The sequence below is a fragment of the Ostrea edulis genome, chromosome 5 (assembly GCF_947568905.1).
Source record: "Ostrea edulis chromosome 5, xbOstEdul1.1, whole genome shotgun sequence".
NCBI lineage: Eukaryota > Metazoa > Mollusca > Bivalvia > Ostreida > Ostreidae > Ostrea > Ostrea edulis.
Window position 1 is genome coordinate 44,697,933 of NC_079168.1, and position 12,732 is coordinate 44,710,664.

Consider the following 12,732-nt stretch of genomic DNA (forward strand, 5'->3'; position numbering starts at 1 on the left):
CAGCTGCAGAGATACAAACAGAGCTGAATAAATTTTCAAATGCTACAGGTACTGTACAAAACTTTTTCTGTTTGGCACACTGCAAACCACCTCTTCCTGTATGAGAAACATATACAAGTTTAGCTGGGTGTATAAATTGTGAAAGTTTCCTGTTGTAAAACATACTTAATATATGTACAAATCATGTAGAACATTTTTTCAAATGTGTTCAGGGCAAAGTGACTGTGTTTACATTTAAGTGCACAAATTCATGTTGTTACAGAAAAAAGCTAATTCAACCCTTTTCAATGAATGTCCTGAAATTTATTTTTGCGTAGTACAAACTCGAAATGTAACAGTTCACGAAACTTGATTAGAAGTTTATGATTATTTCTGTAGATTTTGTGTGGAGTCAGGAAGAGCACAGAAACATGGGTGCCTGGAGTTTTGTGTCTCCAAGGTTTGAAAACATATTGGGAAGAAAGGTATGTTTTATGAAATAATTTGTACTATTACTTATTTTTATGCCCAATACCAAAGGAGGCACATTGCTTTGATATGTCTATTTGTCTCTATTTCTTTGTCTTCTTTTAACCATCTTCTGAACTATACTACAGAAAGACTTCATACTTGGTGAACTGACATGTAAGTGTCATAGCAATGTTACTGAGAAAGTTCAAGGTGATTTATCAAGGTCAAGTTTGTCACAATTTAATGTGGCCACACTTAGGGAAAGTGGTTTATAAACACATCTTGCATTTTGTCTCCTGGAGATGGAAAATGAATTCATTCCATTTTTGAATTTGCTCTATTTCATTTTTGAATTTGCATGATTTCAGTTTTGACCACAGATATTTATACCCCCCGTGAACGAAGTTCAGGGGGGTATATAGGAATCACTCTGTCTGTCCGTCTGTCTGTGCAGATTCGTGTCCGGGCCATAACTTCTTTGTTCTTTGACATAGGCATACCATATTTGGCACACAGGTGGATCACCATGAGACGATATGTCGAGTACCTTCATTACCTCTATATGACCTTGACCCTTGACCTCAAGGTCAAAATTAAAGGTTTTTACAATGGATTCGTGTCAGGGCCATGACTTCTTTGTTCTTTGACATAGGCATACCATATTTGACACATGGGTGTATCACTATGAGACGATGTGTCGGGTTCCTTCATGACCTCTATATGACCTTGAACTTTGCCCTCAAGGTCAAAATTGATTATAGGGTTTTGACATAATCATACCATAAGACATGGGTGTATCACCATGAGACTATGTGTCATGTACATTCATGACCTCTTTATGACCTTGATCTTTGATCTCAAGGTCAAAATTATAGATTTATGCCATGGATTTTTGTTCGGACTATATCTTCCATTTTCTTCTACAAAGGCATACCATGTTTTTACACTCAGGAAAGAGGTAATTTATACCTATTAACAACACCCTTTGGGAGATTGGGGTAAGCGGGGGGTATTCTTAGTGAGCATTGCTCACAGTACCTCTTGTTTAAATTACCATATAAAGAAAAATTGGGGAAAATGAATTACAGGTTGTATTTTTGTTTTATGATAGAATATGCATAAATCAATGTATCTATAAGACGTGCTGGTCTGACACTTGTGACATTATTTCACCAGCTGAGGTATGTTGGTCGTGATCAGCTTGGAACCCCAGCCATAGGAATCGGCCAGATCCACCAAGCAGAGGCCAAATCATTACTTCAACAGACATTCAGCTGATTGCCAGATGGCACTAGATGTGTTTCAAGAAATACATATTCATAAAAGGATTTAATTGACTGTACTATGAACATCTATGTAAGCAGAGATTCCATAATCTATATTTGCTTGAGGTTTGCATTCAGAATGTAATTGTGTGTGAGACTTATGTTTGCAATGCCTGAAAAAAGATAGTTCATTACTTTTTTAATGCAATGATTGCTGTAATTTGGTTGAAGATATTTTATGGACAAACAGGAAGCACTATGGCCAATTCTCCGGACAGCTTTGTACTGTATGATCTAGTCAGGTCTTAAAGGAGTCATAAATCAAAATGTTTTGTTTTTGAACATATGGGCATTAAGTGATTTTAAAGTTGAAGTCAATGGTTAAATTCAAAATTTTTAATGTATCATTACTTGATGCATCTATTGATAAGGGGGGGGGGGGTATTATTAGTTTCGTTTTGATGCTTGTAAGAATCAGAATTTTATGGAAGATATATGTACCGATACTTATGCAATTGCTTCAATGTTTTCAGCTCACGTGAGCTTTTAGCTCTTCTAATCAAAAGAACAAGGTATGATTGTGTACATAAAAAGGCCCAAAATATTTCTCTGTTGAATAAAGCTTGATTTGTGTTTTAAGTAAGTTAGATATATGCCAGGTATACTATCACAACTTAAATGAAAGTTGTTGCTTATTTGATAGCGTTATCAAGTCATGGATAAAACTGTTTCCCACCTTTTTTCATGGATAAGACTGTTTCCCACCTTTTTTCATGGATAAGACTGTTTCCCACCTTTTTTCAAAAAGAGCTTGATAACTGTTTAAATTTCAACCCCTTGAATTTGTGAATTTTTTCATTGATTTTGGCAATTTTATACCAACTTCACACTCCTGTCGTATAACACAAAGCAATTTTAGATCAAATTAAATTTAGTTTGGGTTTGCTTATACATTCCTTATTTGAATGCCAGATTTTGGGACTCCCACTAAAATCATCCATGACTGTAGAAACTGTACCTGCTTCTGTCTTTTCACATTTTCCATCTTCTCCAGAATCACTGGGCTAATTTCAGTCAAACTTAGTACAAATCATCGTTGGGTGAAGGGGATTCAATTTTTTTCAAATGAATGTCCATATCCTCTTCAAAGGGGAGATAATCAAGAAAAGGCAAAAATAGGATGGGTTCATTTAATAATCATCTCAAGAACCACTAGGCCAGAATTTTTTTTAATTTACATGAAAGCTTCCTGACATAGTGCAGATTCAAATCATGGCTCTCGGGGGTAGGGTAGGACCACAATATTGGATCCAAGTTTTACTAATATGTTGGAAAAATCTGGAAAAATCAATTTGCCAGAAAAGTTGAAATTTGTATGAAAGCTTCCTGATTTAAGTTTGTTCAAATCATTGCTTTTGTGTTAAGGGTAGGACCACAATAGGGGATCAAAGTTTTACATTCAGATATATAGGAAAAATATTTTATGATTGTCTTCTGAAGAAAAGGATCATGATTAGTCATGTTAATATGCAAGCATTCCCAGGTAGTGCAGATTCAAGTTTCTTCAAATTGTGGTCCCATGTAGTAGTGTGGAGCCACAACAAATCAAATTTTACATGGAAATATATTTTTAAAAAATCTTCATCTCAACAACAGCAGGGCCATGATTAATCATATTGCTATGCAAGTATCTTCAGGTAGTTCAATTTCAATTCAGGAGCCCTGGTGGTAGCCCGGTAGTAGGGTGGAGCCATGGTGGTAGGGTGGAGCCACAATAGGAGATCAACATTTTTGATGGGAATATACAGGAAATTATTTTAAAAACTTCTTTTCAAGAGTAGCAGGGCCACACTAAATCATATCTAAATGCAAATGTTCTCAAGTTGTGTGGATTCAAGTCTGTCTTCTATACCCTGACTATTGTCATGGGCATATTGTTTTGTCCTGTCTGTCTGAAACATTAACCTTGCTCATAACTTTTGAATGGCAAGTGATGGAGCTCTCATATTTCAAATGCATATTCCTTGTGAAAAGATCTTATTATTTTTTTTTTTTTGGTACTAAACTTTTTAACCTTGAAGATTGACCTTTTAAGAAAACCTAACCTATTCAATATCTCCTGAACTACCAAGGTGGGCTTTCACAATTTTCATATAGATTCCTTATGATGAAACACCGTATATTTCATACATGATCTTTGACTTTGTGAACTTGACCTTGGAGTTTGGCTCAAATGTCAAAACTTTAATCTTACCCATAACTTTTTGAATAGTGTGCGATAAGGCTCTCATATTTTATATATGCTTTTCTTGTGACAAAACCTTTTGGTACCTTGTAACCTTGATCCAAGAATTTGACTTCTACAAAAATCTAACCTGGTCAATATCTTGCAAAATATTTGAGCTGGAGCTTTTCATATTTTATGTATAGATTTCTTATGCCAAATCCTTTCATTTCATACCATGATTAATGACCATGACATTCTCCAGAACAGCAAGGTCATGTTAATCATATTGGTGTTGAGGCATCCCCATGCTATGTAAGTTCAAGTTTAGTTATGTCATGAACCTTTGGGGCTAGGTTGGGGCCATAAGAGGCAAAAATTTTCATTGGAATAAAGGTTGAAAAAAAATCCTTTAAAATCACAATAGCAGGGCAAAGGTGACTCAGGTGAGTGATGTGGCCCATGGACCTTTTGTTATACTCGTCATGTATGATTATTTATAATGAATTAAGAAAATCAAAATTGTTTTATTTAATAGAGATTTCAACAAAATTCAGTTATTTAATTATCCTTTGATGTCGCTGACATTCAAATAAAAAATCAGTATTCGACAATCTGAGGAAATTGTATTTGACTGTAAATTTTCCCCCATTGAAAAACATGCATGTAACACAATCAATATTTAGATCTGCCACTGTTAAGATCTACTTTATCGGAGTTCTGCCTGCAGTTAAGGTCAGACACAAACAACTCTAGTGTTATGCAATATTATTGATATTTTTTCTGGTATCAACATTGTATTTTGAAGTAGTACTCTTTTACATGTGTGTTTTTGGTTGTTGTTTTTTTTTTTTAGATTAATCAACTTAGTTAGAGAAATATACATTTGAAAATTTTAATGATTTTTTTTCTTCATATTAATCATGTACAAAATGTACCAGTATTCAGCCTTTGTGAAGGTTTTTCTGTTGTGCTTATTTTTGATAATTTTTATATGTTGCATGGGATATTTCCATCAAAGTCATGTGATAACCATTAAAAAATTATTGATGAGTGTATAATTGATGTATTGTTTCTGTGTGATTAAAACTTGAATCATTTAAAGAGAATTAGTGCATTGCTTTTCTTATAGACTACGAAATATAACAAAACTCGAGAACAAATCTCTTAAATTTAAAAGTAAGCCAAAAATGGAAGGGTATATATAAATGCATTTGCCAAATACAATACCCTCCAACACGAACTAATAGAAGTATTCGATTGTAGTGTGTGTGACCTTGAGCACCCCAATATCACTTAAAATGTGACTAATTTTATAGAGATCTAATATATGTGAAGATTTTACACTAAAAATGTGATAAATTTTATAGAGGTCTAATTTATGTGAAGATTTGGTTTTACCGAATGATATAGTTATTGTCTTGACTGTAAATGGAAACACACATAGCCCAAACGTTGAAAATCAAAGTTATGACGTGTAAGTGGAATTTGACATCTTTTGATATATGTGTTGATTACATACATCCACTAGATAACTCAAAACAATGGAGGGCAAGACAAGTAGACTGCATCACTCGCAGCCTGGCAGGGCTTTCATGGGTATTTTCTTCAAAATATTGTAGATGTTTTAAAATTTGTGTTTAAGAATTAAACAAACTGTAAATTAAGTTCCACAATGTTAGAATAAATAACCCAACCCTTTCCAAAACAAGACAGTTGGGGGGGGGGGGGGGGGGTATACATGAATTACCATGTCCATCTGTTATTCTGTTCTAAAGGCTATCAAAAAAGCTCAATTGAACTTGCAGCTCAGGTGAGCTAAAAACGTCAACAAAACTCAAACTTGATCTGTAATCCATGGATTCCAATTAAATTAATTAATAGATTATCATCCCTGCCCGACCTTCAAAAAAGGGCCCCACCCAGATTTTTTTTATTTTCGCAAAAATTACACGATTTCAAACAAACTTGCCTCCCAGTGACTTGAGTGAATGATTAAAGTCACAGAATGTTGGTTTTATATCTTCTACCAAGGATTGTTTAAATGTTAACTTGATCAACACTTTGTGTGATGCCTTTTGTCAATAATTTTTTTTCCCTGGGAAATAAAAATTAAAAAAAATCCTCCCATCCGCCCCATATTTTTTTGTGACCCGGGATGATAATCTACTAATTAAGTTAAATTGGCCTTAGCTGCAGGGATAGCAAAACAAAGAGACCCAAAGGTCTTATCGGGTCACGTTAGATTAGTTGTATGTATCGCTAGTCCCAAGGGCTACAAAATCTAGAAAAAAATTTCCTGTTCTGAATATCAGTATTCAACAAAAGTGTACAAGTATAAGTTTTATTTAAAAGAACACATCCTTTTTTAAATGCCCTTGAAAGCATCTATAATGATGAAAGGCTTTACATAATATAATATATGTAACATTAACACAATATGACTAATTTGGACCCTTCCTAGAGTCAATACCCCGGGGTTGCAAAATTCACAAGTTTGGTACATCCTTTTCTGTTTTTCCTAAATATGCATTTAGATTTTATACCATATCAGCAAACTTCAAGAAGTACTTCAAATGATAAGGAAACTATAATGACTAATAATTTTGGCTCCACTCTGGAACCAAACCCTTACCCCCAAGGATCATGAAATTTACAATTTTGGTAAAGGACTATTTATTAGCTGAGTTCAGAGTAGCAAATCTTGTCTTTTAAATTGGCGAAGGATGGGTGTCCAGTTGGGCGGGCGGGTAGCGTCCACAATTAGCTTGTCCAGTCTCTAACTTTCATACTTTTTGGTGCATCATTGTGAGACTTGCATAACATGATCACATCCAAAAGAGGAAGGTTCCAATTTATTTTGAGGTCAAAGTCTTTTTCACTATATACTATAGATTTGAGCTTGCCTCTAACTTTTATACATGTGCTTGCTGGTGCATGTTTATCAGACTTCAAATCCTGATGACATTCAAGATTCATGTTGCTTTTGAAATCCAAAGGTCAAGGTCATTATCACACTAAATACCTATTGTGGCCATTCAAAGCTTCATAATTATAAACTATATTAAATACATGCATATTTTTACTTTGTGAATGCAAGCGTGTATAATTTTCCAAACTGCAACTCGGCCATACGCATCTTTGATGCGATTTTTCGTACTAATATCTATCGGTAGCATTAAAAAAAGGTATCATCTAAATGTTTAACATATATACACTATATATATACCAAGTTTGGCCCCTCCCTGGAGTTGGAATCTCTACCCAGAGGGTCATGAAATTTACAATCTTGGTAGAGGCCTTCCTGCTCTACATCACAATGCATTTAGTTTTTCTTTAACATGCAGTTGTAGAAATGAAGATTTTTGAAAATTGGTCAATATTTGACAGTTTTGCCCCACCCTGAAGGCCCCCAGGGGTGCAGGAGTCCTGAAATTTACAATTCATGTTCCTTTTTCACCACAAATTTACATAATAATGTGAGTAAAACTCCAGATTTGGCACCAAAAATGGCCGACTATTTTGATTAATATTTTACTTCCCCCTTCAGAAATTCTGGATCCACCATTGTAACTACATGTAGTATCATCCACATTTCCCTCAACTGCACAGAAGTGTGCATATTAAAATAATCAACTGCACAGATGTGTGCATGTTAAAATAATCACACCTTGTAACTAGTATCATCCACATGTCCCTCAACTGCACAGATGTGTGCATGTTAAAATAATCACACCTTGGTATGTATATTTCTTTTTAATTTCATGACAGTACAATATTTTAATAACATGCTCTTTTGAAGACAACTGCAATATTTTATTGGTAAATAGCAGAGGTTTCAAGAAAGATTACAACTCTCTCTTACACTGAATAACTTGTTGTCTATCACTGCAAATAAAAATGTTCCAAGTTCTTCAGTGAGTTTGACATCTATGATTTCCCCATCAATATCAACAAACTTGGCAATTTTCTTCAGCTTTCAGTTATGTTGTAAAGATAACATATTGATTGTGAAATTTGAAGTACATAGCCACACAGAATTACAATGTTACTTACATCCATGGTTTGAAATATAAGTTCAAGTAAAAAGAATTTTGTTGGAAAGGGGTCTAAAGGAATTTTTCCTGCAGTGTTGTAAAAAATCCTGACTTCTGAAGTCACTGCCTCATAAAATTGAAATTTCTTCTGCTTAAAATGTAAAAAGTTTTGCAGATATTCACACATCAATATTTCTTCTCTTTCTAAGAAATACATAAAATTGTATGCCTGCTTAGCACATTTCTGGACAAGTAACTGAGTATAATCGCATAAATACACAATACAAAAAAACCTTGATGGATCATGTCATCAATATAAATATTTTCATGCATGCATTATGAAAACACCATTCTGGCATATTACAAACCATGAACCAAGATGAAAAATAGTTCTACAGACATCATATACACATAAAATATCAATAGACAGTGATGATGGTGCTTTATGCAAATAATGAGAATGAAAAGGTGGTTTGCTTGAATATAGAAATAAAGCTAAGAAAATTACAAAGGAAAGTTAATATGCAATGTATACAGATAACGTGAGCCAAGCCATTACAGCTCAATCTTTTACTTTCTTGTCCCCCATTTTCCCTTCATCGTAACTTGAAACAAAATTTTATTATATAAGATCATTTTGTCAGCAGAGCATACTTTTTTATATACATGTACTTTAGGCACACTATTGCAGATCACAGATTAACACACTTTCAAATAAAATTTTATGACCATCCTCCAGTAAGTTTATGAAATAATTCTTCATTAAGAGTTTGATTTTTGTCTGATGATCTCATGGACAAGAAAATGTAACCTCCAATGTACTCGTGCACCACTTTGCAGTCAGCACTCAAACAAGCAAAGTTAAGTGTCTCTCCCTCAAATTCTAAAATGACGTGCCGGACCTCCCAATTTACGTGCCATGATTTCAGACTTCCATACCGCCAGGTTTTAATGGAATCACCGGAACTAATATCCATACGCATGATTTTGTTTGGTGATACTCCCAGGAGTTCCTAAACAAAATAAAGATAAACTTAAGATACAAAACGACTGTGTGAACTTTATAGCAAATTTAGCATGATCAGAATCGATGCCCTCTGTTTAGCACAATCATGAATTTGTGCTTAAAACACACAATAATGGATATATACTGAACACTGCACATCTGCTCAGCACCTAAGGAGCTAAAATACAAATCTCACTAAAATAAGCACACATGAAGCACAGAGCTAAAATACAAATCTCATTAAAATAAGCTCACATGAAGCACAGAGCTAAAATACAAATCTCACTAAAATAAGCTCACATGAAGCACAGAGCTAAAATACAAATCTCACTAAAATAAGCTCACATGAAGCACAGAGCTAAAATACAAATCTCACTAAAATAAGCTCACATGAAGCACAGAGCTTCACAAGGCTACACTTCGTTAACTCAAGTCATAAATTCCACAAAAGAAATACCAAATTGTGGTTGATAATTAGATGCCCCGATAAGAAGAAAACATTAATACTGTGATTTCATCATTTTTTGTAATTGCTTTTTTTCATTTTGCTCATTTGCTCATACAGCGAGAACATTGAGTAGTTTTCTATGAAATCCTCAAAATTTCATGTCCATTAAATTGATGAAACTACAGTAACCAAGATCTTGTATTGAACCTATGATAAATTTTTAAATTTAAATTTTCACAAACACTGATTCCTTACCTCTTTCTTGGCATTTTTCTGTTTGACGATGAAGTAACTGACGCCATAATCAGGCAAAGACTGCCAAGCTTTAATAAACGCCATCTTAGCCTCCATCAGAGGCAGGTTCTGTACATTAGCATGTGCATCCAGAATTCTCTTCTCCAGCTGAAAGAAATGTCAACAAGTTTAATATCATGCATCCATCAGTTTGGTATAAACTCTTTTTAATTCTTTATGATTAAAAAACAAATTCTACAACTCTTTCACCAGCTTGAGATATTTGTGCGAGTGTTCATTAGCATGGGAGGAAACTCAGTCTGAATGGGTAACCACCATACCCTCTCACATACAACCATTGACAATCAGCAGTGAGAAGTGAGTGCATTAACCACCCTCTCGCATACAGCTGTGAGAAGTGAGTGCATTAACCACCCTCTCACATACAGCAGTGAGAAGTGAGTGCATTAACCACCCTCTCACATACAGCAGTGAGAAGTTAGTGCAGTAACTACCCTCTCACATACAGCAGTGAGAAGTGAGTGTATTAACCACCCTCTCACATACAGCAGTGAGAAGTGAGTGCAGTAACCACCCTCTCGCATACAGCAGTGAGAAGTGAAAGCAGTAACCACCCTCTCACATACAGCAGTGAGAAGTGAGTGCAGTAACTAGCCTCTCACATACAACCATTGACAATCAGCAGTGAGAAGTGAGTGCATTAACCACCCTCTCACATACAGCCACTGACAATCAGCAGTGAGAAGTGAGTGCATTAACCACCCTCTCGCATACAGCAGTGAGAAGTGAGTGCATTAACCACCCTCTCACATACAGCAGTGAGAAGTGAGTGCATTTAAGAGCTAAAATGGGACTTCAACAGTCGGTAAGTTACATATTTGTTTTACTTTCCTTAGCATTATCAGTATAAAACACATGCTTTTACTTTGAGACTAAATGTCGAAATATTCGCCAACTTTAATTTGCTCAAAACTACTGATGACAAAATTGACAAAACCACAGCAAAAGTCTATTAGAATGATAAGACTAACCTGTTTCCCTTTTAATTTCTTGCCAAATCTAGGTGCCACGTAATCCTCTGGATTCTTAATATCCACCTGCATGGGGGTCACAGGAGCATCAGTGGGTGTCTGTCGGCTCAAGAGTGTCCGCAGGGTCTGTACCTCCATATCATAGGAACTGTCAGCCATTGTTTTGCCCTGGGAAGCTAATTTACATGCTGCCATCCACTTGCAATAGTCATCTTCCTGTCAATCATTAAAGAAACATAATTTATTGAAAAAATCAGTTTATCATTAAAAATATATACCTGGTATAATTTACTGAAAAAATCAAAGTTATGATGCAATTATAAAGGGAAATCAAAACCGTTTTTCTGATTCCATACTTTGTATCTAACAAGTCTGATGTATAACCATCCTGTAACAAGATGTGTTTGTGAAACACAAATGCCCCCGATAATGGCCAATTCCGAAGATGGCCAAGGTCACAAGGGCAAATATCTTGGTACCAGTAGAAAGATCTTGTCAAAAGTGCTCATGTACAATATGAAAGCTCTAATATTTACCATTTAGAAGTTATGACCAATGTAAAAAAAAAATTAAAAGTAGGTCAAATGTCAAGGTCAAAAGGTTCAATACCAACGGAAAGGTCTTGTAACAAGGAATACTCATGTTAAATATCAAAGCTCTATCACTTACTGTTCAAAAGTTATTAGTAAGGTTAAAGTTTTCAAAAAATAGGTCAAACTCCAAGTTCAAAGGGTCAAAAATGTTGGTACCCACGGAAAGGTCTGGTCACAAGGAATACTCATGTGAAATATCAAAGCTCTATCACTTACTGTTCAAAAGTTATTAGCAAGGTTAAAGTTTCAGACAGAATGACAGACAGGACAAAAACAATATGCCCCCCGATCTTCAATCTCGGGGGCATAAAAATTAAAATACTGCCATCTGATCCAGCATTTCAAGCATGAAAGTAACCTGCCATATCACGTACATATAAAGGAAAAAATCCAATAGAAATCATTTATAAATCCAGAGTTTGTCAAGGTGACTTTTTTTTTTGATACTGTGATGTATATGTTTTCCTCCCTACTTCCGTGATTTAATGAGGAAACAATTTCATCACTTATTTCAACATAACCTTTACAGAGAAAAATGGTAGTTGTGTAAATATTCACAAATCAGCTTCAACCAAGTGAACTTTTTCAACCTGCAATTTGGTGTTTGAAATTTTGCTTATAATCCACTAACATTAAACATGGCAGACAACCTATGTCTTTTTCATGTATCTTCTATTTCATTCTTACCACGTCAAATCTGAGCCACAGTTCAGACATGCCCTCAGATGAAGGGATGAAAAGCTTTATTCCATATTTAGAATGCGAGATGTTCAAGTCGGGGTGAGCCTCACAGCCTGCAATATGAAAATCAATTAGTTTGTAGTGCTTAAACAATCCCCATTCCTCCTGTATCTCAAGATCACTTTTCTAAAATATACTACTGTGAAAGCATTTAAATTCATGGGGGCCAATTTTAATGGATTGTCCAGGTTTTAATGGATTGTCAAGGTTTTAATGGATTATCCAGGTTTTACAGTTTTGTTGAGATGTAACTTTATGGATATGGTTTCTGTACACTGAAACATTATAAACATTGAGTATTCACTGAGCCCCCACAAAATCTAACGACTCCACAGTATGTGGGGGTCAAATTGCAAAGTACACATTGAAGCACATGTACTTGTCATGCTTTTACATAATGCAACACTGCATGTTCATTTGTCCTAATCCTGACACCAGTCATACCTTTGATGGTCATTTTCATCATTGGACTTCCAGCGGCTTCTTCTTGACTCTTGTAGAATGCAATATATAAATCCTTACAAACGCACCAAGCTCTCTTGTAGCTTTTCAATGTGAATTTTTTGGGTCTAGAAAAAAAAACCCCAACCAATCATTGAATGTATTTTCTTTTTCCCCTCGCTGGTAATTTTGAGAAAATCAACTTGCAAATATCAAATTCTTAAAGGAACTTTCAGGATTT

The 12,732-nt window shown here is 35.0% G+C and overlaps 2 protein-coding genes across 2 annotated transcripts in view; one reads left to right on the forward strand and one right to left on the reverse strand.

Annotated features, from left to right (window-relative positions):
- Nucleotides 1-8,570, forward strand: part of LOC125649500 (2-oxoadipate dehydrogenase complex component E1-like) — a 41,114-nt gene extending 32,544 nt beyond the window's left edge. The window contains exons 21-23 of the mRNA XM_048877074.2: nucleotides 1-48; nucleotides 379-464; nucleotides 1,627-8,570. The exon at nucleotides 1-48 is cut by the window's left edge and continues 16 nt beyond it. Of these exons, the coding sequence (XP_048733031.1) occupies nucleotides 1-48; nucleotides 379-464; nucleotides 1,627-1,728 (236 nt within the window). The 3' untranslated portion in view covers nucleotides 1,729-8,570. The remainder of the gene's footprint in view (nucleotides 49-378; nucleotides 465-1,626) is intronic.
- The window catches only part of LOC125649505 (fermitin family homolog 2-like), a 28,803-nt gene continuing 23,751 nt past the window's right edge, over nucleotides 7,681-12,732 (reverse strand). Inside the window, exons 9-13 of the mRNA XM_048877079.2 lie at nucleotides 12,495-12,619; nucleotides 11,997-12,103; nucleotides 10,717-10,932; nucleotides 9,686-9,832; nucleotides 7,681-8,989 (exon numbers count right to left, since the gene is read on the reverse strand). Coding sequence (XP_048733036.1) covers nucleotides 8,699-8,989; nucleotides 9,686-9,832; nucleotides 10,717-10,932; nucleotides 11,997-12,103; nucleotides 12,495-12,619 — 886 coding nt within the window. The 3' untranslated portion in view covers nucleotides 7,681-8,698. The remainder of the gene's footprint in view (nucleotides 8,990-9,685; nucleotides 9,833-10,716; nucleotides 10,933-11,996; nucleotides 12,104-12,494; nucleotides 12,620-12,732) is intronic.